General features: G+C 43.4%; 1 protein-coding gene across 1 annotated transcript in view; it reads left to right on the top strand.

The window, feature by feature from the left end:
* CACNA2D3 (calcium voltage-gated channel auxiliary subunit alpha2delta 3) overlaps positions 1 to 21,126 on the top strand; it is an 821,063-nt gene that overhangs the window by 560,021 nt on the left and 239,916 nt on the right. Inside the window, exon 14 of the mRNA XM_084829826.1 lies at positions 8,596 to 8,613. Coding sequence (XP_084685952.1) covers positions 8,596 to 8,613 — 18 coding nt within the window. The remainder of the gene's footprint in view (positions 1 to 8,595; positions 8,614 to 21,126) is intronic.

Below are 21,126 nucleotides of genomic sequence, written 5' to 3' on the forward strand. Positions count from 1 at the left end.
CTTCTGGATAATGGCAATGTGTGAATACCCAGGTGACATTGCAAGGCTTCTCTGAACGTAAGTATCTCTACCTCAAACACTATCATCTGTGATTGCTGAAAAGGCTTTTCCAGGGCTGCACCAGGCCTTCTCTCCATGCATTTCTGTGCCAGGTGATAGCTTTGGGCAAAATCCAACACTGCATGAGTGGACATTGACTTATGAAGTGGGACTTCCCCCTCCTTCCTTCCCCTTCCTGCTTTAGCCCCTCATCCCCCACCCCAAATCTGCTCTGGAGGTTCCCTAATTCTCCAGAGCAGATTGTGAGGCTGTGCCAGGGGGAGGGGGAAATCTCCTTCCCTCCCCATTCCACTGACAGAAGCAGGACAGGTGATACTTTTGTCACCAAGCTGTGCTGTGAGTCATGTAGGGATGTACGAAAGTCACTTACCTTTCTGTGGATTATGTTTATGGGGGGGGAGGCATTCCGTCCCTCCCCCTGGAATCCTCGACGCAGGGGAGGCGCGCTGTTCCTCCCCCCCAGAATCCTCGGCCGGCCGGTAGGGATGGATGAAAGTCCCTTACCTGATCCCGAAGCTTGCTTCGCGGTGGGGGGGAGGCGCTCCGTCCCTCCCCCCGAAATTCCGGCCGCGAAACCTCTTCTCCTGCCAGGATGCGAATGGCGGCTGCTGTAGCCGCCGCCATTTGCGTCCCTGCAGTCAGCTGTGATAGGCTACGTAAATGTTTACGTAGCCCATCACGGCTGACTTTGAGGGGAAAAAAAAAGCGCGTACGCAAATGGCGGCATCCATGGGCGCCGCTATTTGCGTACGAGCTTTTTTTTTTTTCCAAAGTCAGCCATGATAGGCTACGTAAACATTTACGTAGCCTATCATGGTGTTTTTTAAAAATCTAGCCGAGATAGGCTACGTAAATCTTTACGTAGCCTATCACGTTTGTTTGTTGTTGTTGTTTTTTTACTTGGAAATGGTGGCGGTGGCAGCCAGTCGGAAGACCGGTCGCCACAGCTGCCGCCGCCGAACCACCGCCAAAGCCGCCGCTGCCAGGGACATTCGAACAAGGTAAGTCCCGTCCCGGAGGGGCGGGGGGGCAGACCGTTTCTCCACCAATTTCGGGGGCCCAAATGCGCTCCTTATTTTTGGCCGTCTTAGTCTACGTAAATATTTACGTAGACTATTACGGCGAAAAGAAAGGGGAACGCAAATAGCACCAGCTACGCTATTTGCATTCCCCTTTGTTTTCGCCGTAATAGTCTACGTAAATATTTACGTAGACTAAGACTGCCAAAAATAAGGAATGCAAATGGTGGCGGCTGTAGCCGCCGCCATTTGCGTACACTTTTTTTTTTAGCCTGCTGTGATAGGCTACACGGCCTACGCAGGGACGCAAAAGGCGTCCCTGCGTTAGCCATGATAGGCTATGTATGCATTTACGTAGCCTATCACGGCATGAAAGAAGAAGCGAATGGCGGCCACAGGGCGGCCGCCATTCGCAAGTCGGTGCCGACGGGAGCAGGTAAGTGCTCCGTTTCGTGCGATTTTCGTGGGGTGGGGTGGGGGCTTCGTGCCGCCTGACTTTCATGGGTTGGGGGAGGCAGGGGCTTCGTTCCGCGATGGATTTCGGGGGGCCAAATGCACTTGCATTTGGCCTCACCAAGATCTGTCACGGAATTCTCTGACATCCCTAGAGTCATGTCCTTCCATGAGCACAGCCATCTTTGCATTCTCTCCTACAAACCTGTTTATTAATTATAGAGTTTTTACGAAGTTTCTCTTTCTTTTGCAGGTGTAGCAACAGTACATTTAACTGGGCTTTAGTTAAAGTATCACAGTTAATAGCTTCCAAACCATTATAGGCAAACTGTTGAAAATAGTGTCCCTTTACCTTCCACATGTCTCATTTTAGAATGAGGTCTCTAACTATACAGCTTATTAGGCTTTCCCTAGCACATCATCCAAAAACACTTCATAACCACACTAGAGAATTTAGACTAATATTCCTCCTTTAGTCAGGAAGCATGAGCCTTGCCTTCCTGCATGGCAGAAGACTTCTGAGCCTGGGAACTCCTCATTTGATTTCTCTCTTTTCAGAGTTTAAATCTTAGTGGTCCCTGTTTAGCTGATCATCAAATCCAGTGAAGAGATTCAGAATTGCCAATCATTTAAAAAGAAAAACATTCAAATTTAACAATGCAGAGTAATGCACATGCTAGATGGGTTGGAAAATTGGGTATTTATTATAATGCTAATTGCTTATAATGACATTTTACAATGTTGCATTATGCCAGAAATCATTACTTTACAAATACAATGGAGAAGAGTAACCAGAAATAAATTAATTGCTTAGCAGGTAAAGGTGTAAGACCAGGGCCAAGTTGAGGCCTTTAGGTGCACTCCTATGGGCTGTGCCCTTGATGATCATAAGCCCCCAAATTCAGAGGCTTACGAGTATCTCATGCAGGGTGGGAGGAGCGGCGGAGACAATCTTCACCGCCCCATCCTCCCACTCTGTATTTTTCGCTAGACAGGCTTTTTTGCCTATCTAGCAACTGTGCTTCGGAGGGGGAGAGAAGGAGGCTGGCAGAGGCTCAGGGTAGCTCATATCTTGGCCTCCTCTCCCCTCTCCACCCACTGAAACACCCCCTTTCCCCCTCTCTGAGGTTGATATTTGAACTTGGAGGCCAGCCAGCACAGTTCTTTCCACACTGGCTGTGAGGGGGTGGGTGGGAGTGGATTGCTGATTTCCCCCTCTAATGTTGGAATGTTCCTCTATGTCCAGGGGCCATAGGTTTGCTCCCTCTCCTTGTTGCAATTATCTAATATTCTCCAATAATGAAGAATGACCTCTCTTTTGAGCTATTTAATATCCATCTAGTGCTCAAAACATTCAGCTGTGCATGCTTTTCCTATGAATATTTGTCTTCTTGAAATTTACTTGAGCCACAGTACTAAGCATGCTTACAAGTCCCTTTCAACTCAGTAGGACTTCCAAGTGGACATTGTTTAGGGTCAGCCCTATAAGTCAGCTTTGTCGAATCTTTTTAAATTTTAACAAAACAACAACAACAACAACAACAACATATGGAAGACACAAAAAAGGGTCAAAGCTGTATCATATTTATTTGTACTGCAGAATATCCTTTACATAAGATGATAAATGTGAACCATATATTTTAGAAAGCTGGATTAAAAAATGCTGGCACTGAAAAGAGAAACAGATGATATGTAATACTTTGGGCTTGGATAAAAGCATGAAAAAAGTGTAATTTCCACTGGATGCAAGAAAACGAACTGCTACATTATTCTTTTGAGGATTAATGGAAAGTGTTGTATTCTTTAAAAGAAAAAAAAAAAGAACACTTATCTTGGCAAGGTCTGAGGAAACCACTGGAGTCAATAGTACCCACTAGGTTTTTCAGAGATAAGCAATTTTTATGGCTCTGCCTAGAAGTCTTGCTTTTATTGTTTATTGTTAGGAAAATTATCTGTTTCCTGTGGCCTCTCAGAAGGAAGAGCATCAGTCACAGCAGCACAATAATTTCAAATAAATTCTAACCTGGTCGAACATGAGTTGCTCATGCTTCCAACACTAAATAAGCCAGCATCCGAATGAAGAGTTATCCCACAAGTCTAGTAGCTCAGGGAGATGATCTTGAACTTACAGATGCTAGCAGCTAGAGGAACGATGACAAAATACCCATCTGCAAACTGTAATGGACCCTCACAAATGTTGACCCTGATACTTTTAAGCCATGATTTGTTTCCCACCCTGATCCAGCAAATACCCCAAATACCTAAATTAAACTGTTCCTTTGTATCCAACAAGACCACCTTAAACAAGAACAGATAAACCCTATTTAAGCTTTGGAAGTGCCAATGGAGGCCCTGATTCTACAAAGCATTTGTATAGCACAAGGTTCTTGCTTCATAGAGCAGTCACAATGAACATATAAGGTAATAGTCTCAAGTAGTTCTGTAAAGCCATTTTAGGGAGCAATCCTATGGCGGCTAGTCAGCGGCTAGACAGCCATAAGATATGTCAGTTTCTGGAAACTGACCTCGGAGCCAACACTCTGAGGTCGGTTCCCTGGAGAACTGACCTTGCCCCCCCATGCTGCCTCGCAGGCAGCTCGGAACGGCCCCACACTCCGCAGTTGGAAGAGGAGCGCGGACTGGCAAAAATGGGGCATTCTGGGGGGCGTTCCGGGGCAGGGAAGGCGGAAATACCAGTATGACACATCCTATGTGTCATCTGGCAGCCACTTCCCCCGCTCCGCCTTCCCGCAGATACCCGAAATCGGCCGTCTAGCCACAAATGCAGGGTGGCTGAAGCGTGGAGGGGACGATCCCCTCTGTGCTTCTCCTGCTCTGCATTGGATAGGCGGTCGCCTCCGAGTTTGGAGGCAGCCGCCTATCTCCATAGAATTGTGATCTTAATCTATCCTGGCTTCTTTTCCACATTTGTGGAATCCATATCAGCATAACTACTGTATATGGCCAAAGTCCTGACTACCAAAGTTCAAGAGAAGTAGAAGAAAGTAAAATTGTAGAATTTTATTGTTTTAAACTGTTTTATTGTATGTTGTACATCGCCCAGAGTGGCTGGGTGACCAGCCAGATGGGCGATTAATAAATTTAATAACAAAATAAAATAAATAAAAATAAAAAGTTAAAGCTTATGTGCACTTTCCTGGGAGTGTAGCCCACTCAACATAGTGGGACCTACTTCTGAATAAACATGCATAGGATTTCATTTCATGGCAACATGGTAAAATCTTAAAGTATTTTTCCTTGGAGTTCCTATATTAATAATGTAAAGTAATAAAAAGTGCACACATATCCACACAGTGCTTAACAATCGCATTGGCATTCTCAGCTGTTTTTTTTTTTTACTTGAGCATTACCTTTAGATACAATATATATTCATCTAGGCTTTGAGTATTTAATTTCCAACTCTCTATGTCCTGCAAGTCAAACCCTTTGGGAGTTCTAATAATGACTAATCAGCATTGTATTAGGATGTGAAGGCATCCATTATGATATCAAGTATTTGCATGTTTGTATATGCAGTTACTATGACAATATTTATTATGACTGTTAATAATCTTTACTGTGACAGTATTTCAGAACTAAATTCTGAAGGTATACATTCAACTAAAAGCCATGCATTAATACTGGTATTAAACTTCGTTGTAATTATTAGGAATATGGTCTTTCTAAAGAAGCCTTACCTTATAAAGGTAAAAATAAAGAAGTCAGATCAGTTCAATAACATATATGCTCTTCATTATAAAGGAGAGCATGAAATGACCAAACATGATATAGCCACAAACTGTGTATTCAGAATGATTAATAAGAGATAGACTTGATGAATGTTCTGCAGTGTACAAGGTTTTGCCAGTTTTTGTTGGTTCTATTGGATTTCAGTCCTGTACTCTTGCTAAAGTTTGCCAAACATCTAGAATTTCCATAAGAATTGTTTCATCTTTATCATACCTAAATTAATCTTCTTAAATACAAGTGCTGAGCCAAGTGTTAATTAATTTCAGGTTTTGCATTGAGATTTGCATGGCTGATAAGTGAGAAATGTTAGTCCAGCACCTAAGCAAATTGCACTAACATCAAATGTGCTTTTCTACTTTTTGTTAAAGTCCTGGACACAAAGGCTTGTTCTTAAAGCTCATGGGAACTGTGTAGTGCCTATGCTAGGCCTCATGGAACAGTTTTGAAAAACTCCCAAGCCTAGGGAACAAAGGGAACTGTACAACTCTTGCTGTCATCCAGTGAACTGTCTGCAAATCATCCAGTCATCTAGTGGTAGATCCCAGTCTACCTTCTTCCCAACCCTGTTTTAAAGCCTTCATTGGATGAGGGCTGGTAATCTTTTTTACCACTCAGAAAAGCTCCTCTGGATGAGACCACACAAATGCAGTGGTAGTGAATAAAAAGACCTCTTTGCTGCCATCACCATGACCAACTATACTAGCAAATGGGTCCGTCTTCCATGTTTGGTCAGATTCACCACTGGTTTTTCTCTGTGTATACCTTAGCCATCCTCCATGCTGTTCCATTGCACCCATTTCCCCAGTAAACAGGGAAGGTGCATGGGCACCTAGGACTTATTTTTGTCAGTTACCTGAGTGAATTCCTATTCTAAGAGTCCACTAGAACATTGACAAAGGAATTAGTAGAGTCAGCCAAATATTTCCCTATGGCCATCTCAAAACTATCTGGATCTACCATTAGACTTTTGGAGGAGACTATCGTAACTGGTACCACTTAGAGTGAACTATAACTTCGACTGTAACAGGTAACAATTTTCAGAGGGGTAGCCATGTTAGTCTGTTGCAGTAAAACCAGTGAAGAGTTTTGTGGCACCTTAAAAGACTAACACATTTATTATGGTACAAGGTTTCATGGACTTCAGCCCACTTCATCAGATGCATCAGATACTTGGAGATCCAGAGCTCCAAGTGTATGTGTACACCTGGTTGGAAGGAAGGGGGAATTGTAAACAGTGAAGTCAGTGGGAATTGAAATGTGAAAAATACAGACAAAGATAATTATCTTATTTACTGTGACAATTCACAAAACAGTTGTTGGGTGATAACACAGACATCCCTGCTTTGTTGAGCTGAATAGCACATGTAATGTGATAATAAAAGCAAACATTTGTCCCTATTCACACCACCGGAGATGAAAAAAATTCTGGATTATTTTGAAGTACATCAATATCCTTGAATGATTTTTAATCTTTTCTGCTGAACTGTTCTTGTTCCTAAGAGCCCTAAGATGGTAAATCTCATGATGTAGCGTGAGTGAAAAATCCATGCTTGAATGGATATGGACCCTCTTTTAATTGAAATGAGCAGCTGACAATATTGGAGGCATGGCAGATGGCACTAGAAACAACACTAGATAAAATTCAAATGGTCAGTTTTTCCTTAGAAAACTCAGGAAATCTAATGGTCCAGTAACTTAGAATTTCTCCCTATATGTTTTGCATATCTGTGTTAGAAACCTTCAGTATCTTCTGTACACCATGTTTATCAAGGCATTGCCTGAATTTCTTATTGTTGCTTACAGTCAGCTGACATTTCTCATGGAAGTGTTTGCAACTGATATTGAACTATTTCTTGTGGAATCAGTTCAAGATGGGCATTTCATGGCTGGAAATCAATTAAGTCTGAGGGAAATTAGCAAAGGGTTAGGGATGGGGGTTGGAAATAATTGACTCAATTGGTTAATGCTCAACTCTGTTGAATAGATACATATACCAGACATAGTGTTATTTTTTCACATGGTACTATGAAATGTAATAGTAGTTTTAGTTTAGCTAGTAATGAGTATGGTGTGAAGTTGGAGGACCCAATTTTTGTCTTATTCATCTGATTATTCACTCAGCTCATGGTATGCTGAGTGAGTATATCTATGGGAGTGGGGTTACAGGACATGATCTAGCCAGAGTTAAGTAGGTCTGCGGTCCAGTGATTTCTAGCAAAGGATCACATACTTTTTCAGTTCTCCTACTAAAGTATCTGCTTAACTACCTCACCGATTTCAGAGATGACAGTGACTTGGTTCACACAATTACTGCAGCCCACCATAGCTTATTTTAGCCATGGTGCTTTGTGGTGCATGGCAGCGGCCATTTTTTTATATTCAAGCCATGGTGGGCGGTCGTTGTGGCTTATCATGTCACCTAAACCCGGTGAGAGTGGGTTGTTGCTGTGGTTAGCCCATGAGTTGTGGGTAAGTTGTTAACCATGCCAAGAACCCACCCTCACTGGGTTTAGGTGACATGATAAGCCATGGTGACCGACTGCCATGGCTTGAATATTCAAAATGGCCCCCAGCATGCACCATCCATCATGGCTTAAATAAGCAATGGTAGGCTATGGCGATCATGCAAACCGGCCCAGTGTATAACTTTTCACTGAATCATGCTTTGATTTAGATATCATTAGAAACTGTGATCATGTCAGAAGAAGGAATTACAAACAGCACAGGTTGCTTGCAATTCAGCTCCAAAATAATAATGAAAATTTCCACTGTAAAAATAGGATGCTGCTGTTTAGTATGAAGCTTCCATTTACAAAATCATAATTGTGTGATATATGCAGGCACTTGTAAGCAGCTCGTGTTTGTCTTTAAATATGCACACACAATTATGGATGAATAATTTAAAACATTCGTTGATCAGACTGGATCTTGATAATAAGAGGGGCCTTAGAGATTAGTAAACGACTGGTTCAAAAGGATCCACATTGAATTATATTTGTGTACAGGAAGATGGAACTTCACAATTCAAGTGTGATATCATATCCTTGGGGGAATCATCTCTTTCCTTTAGCCCTGCAGCATTTTAACAAATTGCATGGTGCTAGTGATATTCAGCAGACAAGCTGTCCCTTAGTTCCTGTAGTCCTGTGTTATGCAGCAGATTGAATTAACTGGAAATATTTCTCCTATTACTTCCTCTCTTTTTTATTACCTTGGTGATTTTTTACATTAATAAAACAACTAAACTCGCTTTAATATATCACATCAAGTATATAATGATGGCTTGTTCTATTCTGTTCTTGTTTTTTTCCAGCTTCCTCAGGCTCAAAAGGTAAACTATTTTCAATCAATACTTATTCAAAGAAATCACCAACTCTTCATGTTTCCACAGTGTCATGAATATGGTACAATGGTGATCAGTGAAATTCTTTACAATGTCACAGCTGTAATGAACTGGAGAACATGACATTGCTTAAATCAAAGCAAGACATTGTGTGCAGTCAAGTCACCCACTGAGTTACAATTCAGACACAATGTGAGAGCTATTTGAACCAAAATGAAGAAGGAGTGGACTGCTGCTTCGTAAAATAAAGGATCCATTTTGTTATCATGTTGAAAATAATAGGCAGCCATTGAATGGACATGGCAGTTACAAAGAAGCTATCCATAGGTCTTTGGATTCCCCAACAGAGGAACAATGGAACTCAGGCTATGGCTACATGCTTTCACTGGTCCCTATTGTATTGTCTTATCAAAAGCCTTGCAGCACATCTAACATACGTTTTGTCCAAAGAGGTTTCCATGCAATGTGCTGTTATTGTTGTACAGCTTCTGCTTTGATATGGTATGATCCAGAGCTACCCCATTGCATTTCATGATCTATCACAAATGATAATTGTAGCCAGTACAACATATCACTTGATGTCCGTTGCATCATTCTTGTATAATTCACAAATATAATTGGGAAGAAAACACACAAGAATCGCCACTGTTTAGAATGCCATTATATGATGAGGAGTGCAATTTTATAACTTACAAGAATTCCTGTATGATTACAGCAAAATGGCATGTTCCCCTGCACATTTAATTTTTTGGGGGAGAGGTGTAATTATTCTTAGACCAGCAGACTTATTTATTTATTTATTATTGCATTTATATCCCGCCCTTATTCCTCTTGCAAGGAACCCAAGGCGGCTTACATTATCCTCCTCCTCCTCTCTGTTGTATCCTCACAACAACAACCCTGTGAGGTGGGTTGGGCTGAGAGCCTGTGACTGGCCCAAACTCACCCAGTGAGCTTCCATGGCCAAGTGCGGACTAGAACCCGGATCTCCCAGCTCCCAGTCCGTCACTCTCACCACTACACTACACTGGCTGTCTTGGATTGAAATGCCTGAGAGACCCCTTGTCTGTGCTCATAGCTGGACTCTTCTTGCCATATTTGAACAGCAGCCAGCCCAGGCTACCGTTCTCTTCTGATCCATGCGGATGCACAGTCTGCTTAGTGTTCATGAATCTGGACATAAAAGAGAAAAAAAATACTTTCTGCATGGGCAGACCGAGCAGGACAGGTCTCGGTGGACTCAGTGAGACACAAGCAGGAAGCAAATGACTTTTGCCTTATTGTTTTTACTTTAATGCAGCTGAAGGGGGGTGGGGATGGGCTCACATTTGATCAGAGCAGTGTTTAATCTTTTCCCTGCTGGCTGTTTTTCTGATCAAAGGGAAAAAGATACAAGTGATCAAAGGGAAAAAGATACAAGTGCCAACTATCTTTTCTGAAACAGGTGAGAAGCTGGAGGAGGCTTTCAGAAGAATGGCTTACAGGGAAAGAGTTAAGCATCTATTTTGGTCCCGAGTCACACGAATGTATAATTTAGAAGGTCCAATTGCAAGCATAGGATCACACTTGTCTGGAGATCCTCCTGTTGGGTTTCCATAGGCATATTGAATATTTCCCATAGAAGTGGATGGTTTAGTTCTGTGGATGCCAAATAATGGTCATTGAGTAATCAAATGGTTATCAAGACCATCACTTTTACATATAACATTCAGGACAAGAACTTTTAATAGCAATCTTTTTCCAGAAATTGTCATCAATTCTAACCCAATGATAAATGCAAAATGAATTAAACATGGTAATTATGGTATGTTGGTTTCTAGTTTCCAGAATAAGCAAATTATTCAAGGTGTTGGTTTTGACCTTTAAAACCCTATATGGTTCCGGCCCAGGCTATCTCAAGGAGCGCCTCCAGCAACACCAGACAGGCCACTCAACAAGATCAGCCTCGGATGGCCTTCTCCCTGTCCCATCAGCCAGGACAGCTAGGCTGGTGATGACGAGGGAGAGGGCCTTCTCTGTGGTGGCCCCCACTCTGTGGAACTCCCTCCCTAGGGAACTCCACCACACCCCCTCTTTAATGAGTTTCTGCCACACGTTGAAAACTTGGTTGTTCAGGCAGGCATTCGGGGTGGGCTAGGGTATTTCTAAAAATACAATGTTTTAATGTGGAATTTTATTGTTTTAAACTTTCGTATTATCGTACATCGCCCAGAGTGGCCGGGTGACCAGCCAGATGGGCGATTAAGAAATTTAATAAATAAATAAATTTATTATCAAAATGCTTAAGGCTGTGATCCTAAACTCACTTACTAGAAAGTAAGCGCCAGTGCACACAGTGGGACTTACTTCTGAGTAAACATGCACAGGATTGCACTGGACATCATCTTTGTAAAATTCCAAAGCACATTTGTTCATAGCCTTTTTCTTAGCAAAATTTAGCTGTACTGAAATTTGTCTTCATGATCCTTCCATATTATTTAGCAATGCTCTTTTTCATTAAACTTATGTTAAGGGGATTGACCCCTTTTTAGTCATCCATTCCATGTAGAATGATAATGCACTGATGGTGGGGGAGGCTTTCTTCTTGAACTGCACATGTGAATTAGTCTGCACAGCTGTTCAGGGATAGAGCCTGCTGCTGCTGTGCTTCCACACAAAGTGTGCGTATTCTACATGGAAATGTAGTCATGAGTGGTCCTAGTGGAAGCCTCATTCACATTCATCTAATTGGGCAGAGTCCTGTGCCAGTGACTTGCTGTGAATATAAATAGACTAGAGATAAAACAGAGGTAAGCTTTGGCTAATATACTCTAACTTTGGCAGAATCTCTCATGCACCAAGTCAATTATGTGTCTTGATCATGGTGTCCAAATAGTAGCAGTAGTAGTAGAAGATGATGATGAAGAAGAAGATCAGGTGGTGATGCCTGGTATAGCCATGTAGTTCATCCATTACGAAGCTCTTGGACACATAGAACGTGTTATCCATCATTATAGTTTTACAAGGGTTTTATAAGTTCTTAAGCATGGAGTTACCAGTTCTGGCATTCAAAGACAGATTCAGTGGTTTATTAGTATCTTGAAAAGCCAAGGGATAAAATCATTTCCTTCAGGTGTCCCCATAGCTCAATCCTTGGATCTCTTTTGAATGCCAGGATCAGCCCTGGAAAATGTGAAGTAATCTTTAAGCACATGCATAGCCCCTTTTCCAAAACATTGGGGAATTCTAATGGTAGTTCATCCTGCCATTATTAGGAAAATTACTTCCAAGTCACTGGGTATAATTTCCAGGCAGGCTTGAGCCTTATGTTGGGGAATAAATAAGAAAATAAAGGCGGGGGGAGAATATGAAAAGTGAAATGTATAAAATAATAGTAGGTGCTGAGAAATTTTGCTGCAATGTGTCCTTGCCCCTCCATATTTGACTTGGAACAGCCTTCAGAAGCCCAGTCCCCCTTGAATAATTGCAAAACGTTAAGGGATTCCATATTGTAATGATTCCTTCCACATCAGTGAAATTTCTTTTCGTCATCCTATTTTAGTCTCTAGAAGAGCATCACAGTTGTTCTTCCAGTTTCTTTTGCAAATCTCATATTTAGTTTTCAGCACACCATTTTTATTCATATTGTAATATTAATGCTGCTTGTTCCTAGGCCGTCTTTATGCTTAGCAGATGCTGGACACAACTGTAGTATTTTAGTGCTCCCATTCTAATTTATGTACATTTGTCAAGGTACTAATATCCTCCTCCTCCACTCATTAGTAGAAATAGGCCTTTGACAGAATAAGCAACTGCCAGCATTAAGCAAATACAGTTTAAATGGAATGCACATTATATGTGTGCATATCCAATGGATTATTTGGCTCATGGAGTCAACAGGCAGTCCTCAAATAGAAACATTTATAGAGCTACATTGTATAATGCAATAAGTAGTTGTTGGATAGCTAACATGAACCTGGTATGACATTCTGAGTGGAAATAGAACTTTGTTGGGTACTACTCATTAGTTTCCCCCATGTTGAATAACCTGGAAATGTATAATGTCCGGACTTTTCCCCAACAAACTGGGGAAAGCTTCATGAGCAGCTTTCAAACCCATTTGGCATTTGTTTGTTTGAGGAAGAACAGTGCAGGACTGATGCTTGTCTTTATGAATGGCTTAAGTCAATGCTAGTGTACATTTTGCCATATGGTGTCTGAACTTGTACTGTGTTTTTGTTGGAATCTGTATCATCTATAAATGTTTTTGTATAAACATTTTAAATGGTCATGCCTCTATAAACATGCTCACTTTAATTGTCATATGAATCTAGAATAAGAATGTTACTGTCCATGTTTACTTCTTCAATTTTCTATCTGCTAGAAAACTCATATCTTTTAAGGATTGTGTGTGGCACAGTTATTCTGTGTACATGTAAATTACTAATTTGGCAACAAGCAATAGATTATCTCTTTATACCATTACTAGCAATAGATTTTAAAGCCCTTGGTCTTGCAGTTGAATACATACAGAAAAATGTTTTAAGGAAGCTATATTTTCCAACATGGAGCTAAACATTATAAATTCATACGGAAGAAAAAAAATTATTCATTTATTACATTTTTAATTGCCCAATAACTGTAGTTGTCTGGGTGGTGTACAAATTAAAAACTTTAAATTGTTGTTGTTGTTCAGTCGTTCAGTCGTGTCCGACTCTTTGTGACCCCATGGACCATAGCACGCCAGGCCTTCCTGTCCTGCACTCTCTCCCGGAGTGTGCTCAAGTTCATATTCATTGCATCGGTGATGCTATCTAGCCATCTCATCCTCTGTCGTCCCCTTCTCCTTTTGCCTTCAGTCTTTCCCAGCATCAGGGTCTTTTCCAGAGAGTTTTCTCTTCGCATTGGGTGGCCAAAATATTTGAGCTTCAGCTTCAGTATCTGTCCTTCCAATGAGCAGTCAGGGTTGATTTCCTTTAGGATGGACTGATTTGACCTCCTTGCAGTCCAGGGGACTCATAAGAGTCTTCTACAGCACCACAGTTCGAAAGCATCAATTCTTCGGCGCTCAGCCTTCCTTATAGTCCAGCTCTCACAGCCATACATTACTACTGGGAAAACCATAGCTTTGATTAGACGGACCTTTGTCGGCAAGGTGATGTCTCTGCTTCTTACTATGCTGTCTAGGTTTGCCATAGCTTTCCTCCCAAGGAGCAAGCGTCTTTTAATTTCATGGCTACAGTCACCGTCTGCGGTGATCCTGGAGCCCAAGAAAGTAAAATCTGTCACTGCTTCCATTTCTTACCCTTCTATATGCCAGGAAGTGACGGAGCCAGATGCCATGATCTTAGTTTTTTTAATGTGGAGTTTCAAACCAGCTTTTGCACTCTCCTCTTTCACCCTCAACAAGAGGCTCTTGAGATCCTCTTCACTTTCTGCCATTAGGGTGGTATCGTCTGCATATCGGAGGTTGTTGATAATTCTCCCGGCAATCTTAATTCCGACCTGTGATTCATCCAACCCGGCGTTTCTCATGATGTACTCTGCATATAAGTTAAATAAGCAGGGTGACAATATGCAGCCTTGTCGTACTCCTTTCCCAATTTTGAACCACTCGGTTGTTCCATGTCTGGTTCTTACTGTTGCTTCTTGACCCTCGTACAGGTTTCTCAGGAGACAGGTAAGGTGGTCTGGTACTCCCATCACTTTAACAATTTGCCACAGTTTGTTGTGATGCACACAATCAAAGGCTTTAGCGTAGTCAATGAAGCAGAAATAGACATTTTTCTGGAATTCTCTTGCTTTCTCCATGATCCAGCGAACATTGGCGATTTGATCTCTAGTTCCTCTGCCTCTTCGAAACCCAGCTTGTACTTCTGGTAGTTCTCGGTTTGCATACTGCTGAAGCCTAGCTTGTAGGATTTTGAGCATCACCTTGCTGGCATGTGAAATGTGCGCAATTGTGCGGTAGTTTGAACACTCTTTGGCATTGCCCTTCTTTGGAATTGGAATGTAAACTGACCTTTTCCAGTCTTGTGGCCACCGTTGAGTGTTCCAGATTTGTTGGCATATTGAATGCAGCACTTTAACAGCATCATCTTTTAGGATTTTAAATAGCTCAGCTGGAATACTGTCACCTCCACTAGCTTTGTTGTTACTAATGCTTCCTAAGTAGGAGTGCACGAAAGCCACTTACCTGGTCTCACAGCTTGCTTCGTGGTGGGGGGGAGGCGCTTCGCTGCTCCCCCCGAAGTTCAGGCCGGGGGGGGGAGGCTTCCCGCCTCGCCCGGCCGAAATTCAGGCCGGGGGGGAGGCTTCCCACCTCGCCCAGCCGAAATTCAGGCCGGGGAGGAGGCGCCTCGCCTCGCCCGGCCACGAAATAAAAAGTAAAAAAAAAACAACGCCCCCGTGATAGGCTACGTGACAATTAACGTAGCCTATCACGGCTAGATCTGCAAAGTCAGCCGTGATAGGCTACGTTAATCGTCACGTAGCCTATCACGGGTGACTTAAAAAAAAAAAAAAGCGCGTACGCAAATGGCGGCCCCCATAGGGAGCCGCCATTCACGTTCCTTATTTGGTCGCTGTAGTCTACGTAAATCTTTACGTAGACTACGGCAACCAAATAAGGAACGTGAATGGCGGCTCCCTATGGGGGCCGCCATTTGCGTACGCGCTTTTTTTTTTTTAAGTTACCCGTGATAGGCTACGTGACGATTAACATAGCCTATCACGGCTGACTTTGCAGATCTAGCCGTGATAGGCTACGTTAATCGTCACGTAGCCTATCACGGGGGTGTTTTGTTTTTACTTTTATTGGAATGGCGGCGGCGGCAGCCGGTCAAAAGACCGGCTGCCGCCTCTGCCCCTGTCGAAGACCTGACAAACCGCCGCCGGGACCCGCCGCTGGGAGGGACATTCGGGAAAGGTAAGTCCCGTCCCGGGGGGGGTGCGGGGTGCGGGGGGGTGCGGAGAATTTCTCCCCGAAACTACTTCGGGGGGCCGAACACGTTGGCAATCGGCCAATCGGCCCCCCGAAGTTTTGGGGAGAAATTCTCCCCCATCCCTATTCCTAAGGCCCACTTGACTTCACTCTTGAGGATGTCCGGCTCAAGTTCAGTGACCGCACTATCATGGCTATCAGGGACATTAAGATCTTTCCTGTATAGTTCTTCTGTGTATTCTTTCCACCTCTTCTTAATCTCATCTGCTTCTGTTAGGTCCCTGCCTTCTTTGTCCTTTGTCATGCCTGTCTTTGCACAAAACGTTCCCTTGAGATCTCCAATTTTCTTGAAGAGATCTCTAGTCTTTCCCATTCTGTTGTTTTCCTCGATTTCTTTGCATTGTTCATTTAAGAAGGCCTTCTTGTCTCTCCTTGCTATTCTCTGGAACTCTGCATTCAGTTGGATATATCTTCCCCTTTCTCCCTTGCTTTTTGCTTCCCTTCTTTCTTCAGCTACTTGTAAAGCCTCATCAGACAGCCACTTGGCTTTCTTGCATTTCTTTTTCTTTGGGATGGATTTCGTTGCTGCCTCCTGAACAATGTTACAGACCTCTGTCCATAGTTCCTCAGGCACTCTGTCTATCAGGTCTAATCCCTGAAATCTATTCCTCACCTCCACTGTATATTCATAAGGGATATGATTTAGGTCATACCTGAATGGTTTAGTGGTTTTCCCTACGTTCTACAATTTAAGCTGAAATTTTGCAACAAGAAGCTCATGATCTGAGCCACAGTCAGCTCCAGGTCTTGTTTTTACTGACAGTATAGAGCTTCTCCATCTTTGGCTGCAAAGGACATAATCAATCTGGTTTCGATATTGACCATCTGGTGATGTACATGTGTAGAGTCGTCTCTTGTGCTGTTGGAAAAGAGTGTTTGCTATGATCACCGTGTTCTCTTGGCAAAACTCTACTAGCTTTTGTCCTGCTTCATTTTGTACACCAAGGCCATGCCTGCCTTGGTGATTTCTTGACTTTCTACTTTAGCATTCCAATCCCCTATGATGAAGACATCTTTTTTTGGTGTTAGTTCTAGAAGGTGTTGTAGGTCTTCATAGAACCGATCAACCTCAGCTTCTTCGACATCAGTGGTTGGGGCATAGACCTGAACTACTGTGATGTTGAATGGTTTGCCTTGGATTCGTACTGAGATCATTCTGCCATTTCTAAGATTGCACCCCAGTACTGCTTTTCCCACCCTTTTGTTGACTATGAGTGCTACTCCATTTCTTCTAAGGGATTCTTGCCCACAGTAGTAGATATGATGGTCACCTGAATTAAATTCGCCCATGCATGTCCATTTTAGTTCGCTGATTCCCAAGATGTCTATGTTCAATCTTGCCATCTCATGTTTGACCACCTCCAGCTTACCTTGATTCATTGATCTGACATTCCAGGTTCCTAAACAATATTGTTCTTTACACCATCGGATTTTCTTTTCACCACCAGACACATCCACAGCTGAGTGTCCTTTCGGGTTTGGCCCAGCCGCTTCAGTCTTTCTGGCGCTACTTGGAAATACCATCTGCTCTTCCCCAGTAGTATACAACGTAATAATTAAACAAGAATAAAACACGAACAAAACAGGCCAGGTAAAAGCAAGATAAAACCAGCAGTACCACATAAGAAAATGAAGAGTAAAACCAGGAGCAGGAATAAAACTGTAAAAGCACTAAAATAGTTGCTGAAATGCCTGGGAAGATAAAAAGGGGGTTGTCTGCCACTGAAAAGACCATAATGTAGGTGCCAGGTGAGCCTCTCTGGTGAAGGCATTTCACAGGTAGGGCACCAACACTGAAAAGGCCTTCTATCTTGTAGCCATCCTCCTCACTTTATTTGGCATCTTCCTCGTAACCATCTGAAGCACCCGGAGGAGGGCATCAGATGATGACATTAGGGACCACATAGGTTAATATGGGAAGGAAAGCTTCTTCAGGTAACCTGGCCCAAGCCATTTAGCACTTTAACGGTTAAAACCAGCACTTTAAATTGGGCCCGGAAATGGACTGGCAGCCAGTGCAGAAGGCAACTTGCTGACATAATGTGATCGTATTGGGCAGGCCCCATTAACAATCTAACCACCCTGGTTTTGACTAGCAAAAGTTTCCTGATCATTTTCAGAGGCAACCCCATGCAGTAGACACATTGCAATGATCTAAATGGGAGGTTACCAGGGCATGTACAACTGTTGCAAAGCTATCGCTCTTTCCAGGTAAAGTTGTAATTGGTACATCTCCAGCCTAAGTTGATGAAAAGTGCTCTGAGCCACCAAGGCCACCTGTGCCTCTAGTGACAATGATGGATCCAAGAGCACCCTGAAACTACACACCTGATCTTTTAGAAATGTCACTCAAACAGACAGACAAACCATCCACAAACAATATCTTGGTCTTGTCTGGACTTGGTATCCATTTATTGGTCCTCATCCTGTCCATTACCTTGTCCATTCAGGACATCAACTGCCTCACCTGTATGAGATGAAAAGGAGTGGTGGAGCAGGTGGCTGCTCCAGAGAGCCCCACTAGCTGCTCTCCTGCTATGGCATTTTCAGAATCAGGAGGGCGGGACCAGCGGGGCTCTCCAGAGCTGCCATCCCACCCGGCAGCACTACAACAGGTGCTTCAGATAGGTGGCAGCTCCTGAAAGCCCTGCCAGCCCCACTCTTTCAGGGTAGCAAATGCTAGCGGGGCATTCTGAAGCACCTGGCAGTGGGGGGCAATCCTGGTGGGTGAGGGAACTAGGCAATTTGCTACTCCCCCACACTGCTGCCTGAGGTAGGGGATTCACTGACCTTGCGTAAGGTCAAACTTCACAGCATGCCACTGAGGGTACAATATATAATATATTAGGGCAAAAGCTAGAAATTCAGTATATGTTGACATCTACCAGTAAGTTTTTTAGGTAGCCAGTGGGAAATAACAGAAAAGTCTGACATTTATCACTGAATATTTTTGTGAACTGCCCAGAGAGCTTTGGCTATTTGGCGGTATAGAAATGTAATAAATAAATACACAAATAAATAAATAACATTTCCTTCAGCAAATCACTAAATGTCATGAACATTTCCAAAATTTATTGGTAAAGACGAAAATTTTCCATGCCCAGGTATAAATGGCAAAAGCAACCTCATGACTTGGTCTTTTCCGTCATTCAACAGAAAATCTAAGAAATAACAAAATGTCTTCAATAAATACCCATTTTCACACATTTCCATGATTTACTAGAAATTTCAACATTTCTCAAATTTATTTCCACTTCAAAAATCTTTGTTACAGTTTGTATAATTTTGTATCAATTGCCATACTTTCTGAGACATTTCATATACTGATGGCTGAAAATACTCTAGGATCATCTAAAGGTAGGGATGTACGAATCCCTTATCTTGCTCCGCTGAGGGGCATCCGCGGTAGGGGGGAGGCGATCTGCCCCTCCCCCCGGAATCCTGCCTGGCCGGCTCCGCTCCATGGCAAGGCCGCAGAGCCACCGGCCAGGGCTGGCCACAGCCGGACTTCCGGCCACTGCCGGGCTGCGACTGCAAATGGCGGCCGCTATGCCGGCCGCAAATGGCAGCCACCATATCTACGTATATCTATCATGGCAAAAGGCAGGGACGCAAATGGTGGCTGCTACGCCATTTACGTCCCTGTCTTTTGCCATGATAGGCTACATAGATACTTACCTAGCCTATCATGGCTTGGCAGGGACACAAATGGTGGCCGGCGTAGTGGCCACCATTTGCGGTCACAGCCCGGCAGTGGCCGGAAGACAACCCGGAGCCGCCATCACCAGAGCCAGGTAGGCTTTGTCCCAGGGGGATTCCGTGGGGTGGCAGGGGGGATTGCTCCATTCTGCCATGGACTCCAGGGGGCCGGATTCTAAAGAATCCGGCCTAACTGGAGTCCATGGCAGAATTCTCCAACATCCCTATCTAAAGGTTAAAGAGAAAAATGGCAAAACTATGGTAACAGTGTAATCCTATGTCCCCACCACATTGAAGTTGAAAGGAAACACACCCAGATGGGAGCGAAGTCAGGACTTTTAGCTGTAATTCAAGGGGTTTGACAAAAGTGGGGCAGTAACCATTCAGGAAGTACAGCCAGTGGCATACACACACACCCATCGTTGGTGGCTCATAAGTAATGGAACAAACCAACAGCATTTCAAACTTAAGACTCGCCTTTAATACTTGGATGAAAATCCTTTGCAATCAATGACTGCCTGAAGTCTGGAACCCATGGGCGTGACCAAATGCTGAGTTTCCTCCCTCGAGATGCTTTGCCAGGCCTTTACTGCATCTGCCTTCAGCTGCTGCTTGTTTATGGGTCTTTCTGCCTTCAGTCTTGTCTTCAGGAAATGAAAAGCATGCTGTATTGGGTTGAGATCAGGAGACTGACTTGGCCATTGGAGAACATCCCACTTCTTTGCCTTCAGAAACTCTGGGCTAGCTTTTGCTGTATGTTTTGGGTCATTATCCATCTGCAATGTGAAGCAACGTCCTATCAGTTTGGCAGCATTCAGCTGAATCTGAGCAGAAGGTATAGTCCTATACACTTTAGAATTCATCCTGCTGCTTTTATCAGCAGTCAGGTCATCAATAAATACCAGTGAGCCGGTTCCATTAGCAGCCATACATGCCCATGCCATAACACTGCCTCCACCATGTTGGACAGATGACGCTTCGGATCATGAGCTGTTCCTTTCCTTCTCCATACTTTTCCCATCATACTGGCACAAGTTAATCTTGGTTTCATCAGTCCAAAGGATCTTATGCCAGAACTGGGCAGGCTTTTTTAGGTGTTTGCTGGCAAAGGCTAATCTGGCCTTTCTGTTCTTGAGTGTTACCAGTGGTTTGCACCTTGTTGTAAAGCCTCTGTATTTACATTCCTAAAGCCGTCTCTTGACTGTAGATGTTGATAATGACATGCCTGCCTCCGCAAGAGCATTCTTGACCTGGCTAGATGTTGTGACTGGGTTCCTCTTCACCATGAGCAGAATTCGGCGGTCATCCACTTTAGTTGTCTTCCGTGGTCTTCCAGGCCCTTTGCAGTTGCTGAGCTAGCTTGCCAGTTAATTCCTTCTTTTTCAGGATGTTCCAAACTGTTGTGTTGGCCACTCCCACTGTTTTTGCTATCTCTCTGATGGGTTTATTTTGTTTCCTCAGCTTAATGATGGCCTCCTTCACTCACATGGACACCTCTTTGAGCCACATGTTGGGAGTTCCAGTGAACAGCTACCAAATGCAAATGTAACACTCAGAACCACCTCCAGGCCTTTTATCTGCTTGATTGGTCATGGGGTGCCCAGGAAACAGGCCACACCTGGCCATGCAGCTGCTTGTCAGCCATTCGTTCCATTACTTATGGGCCACCAATGATGGGTATGTGTGTATGCCACTGGCTGTCCTTCCTGAATGGTTAGTGCCCCACTTCTGTCAAACCCCTTGAATTTAGGGATGTTAGAGAATTTTGCCACAGATCCCAAGGAGGTCGAATTCCAACCCGCCCCACCACCCTGCAAAAG

Source organism: Heloderma suspectum, chromosome 2 (assembly GCF_057233095.1).
Source record: "Heloderma suspectum isolate Gila_16-S chromosome 2, 16-S_ref, whole genome shotgun sequence".
Lineage (NCBI taxonomy): Eukaryota > Metazoa > Chordata > Lepidosauria > Squamata > Helodermatidae > Heloderma > Heloderma suspectum.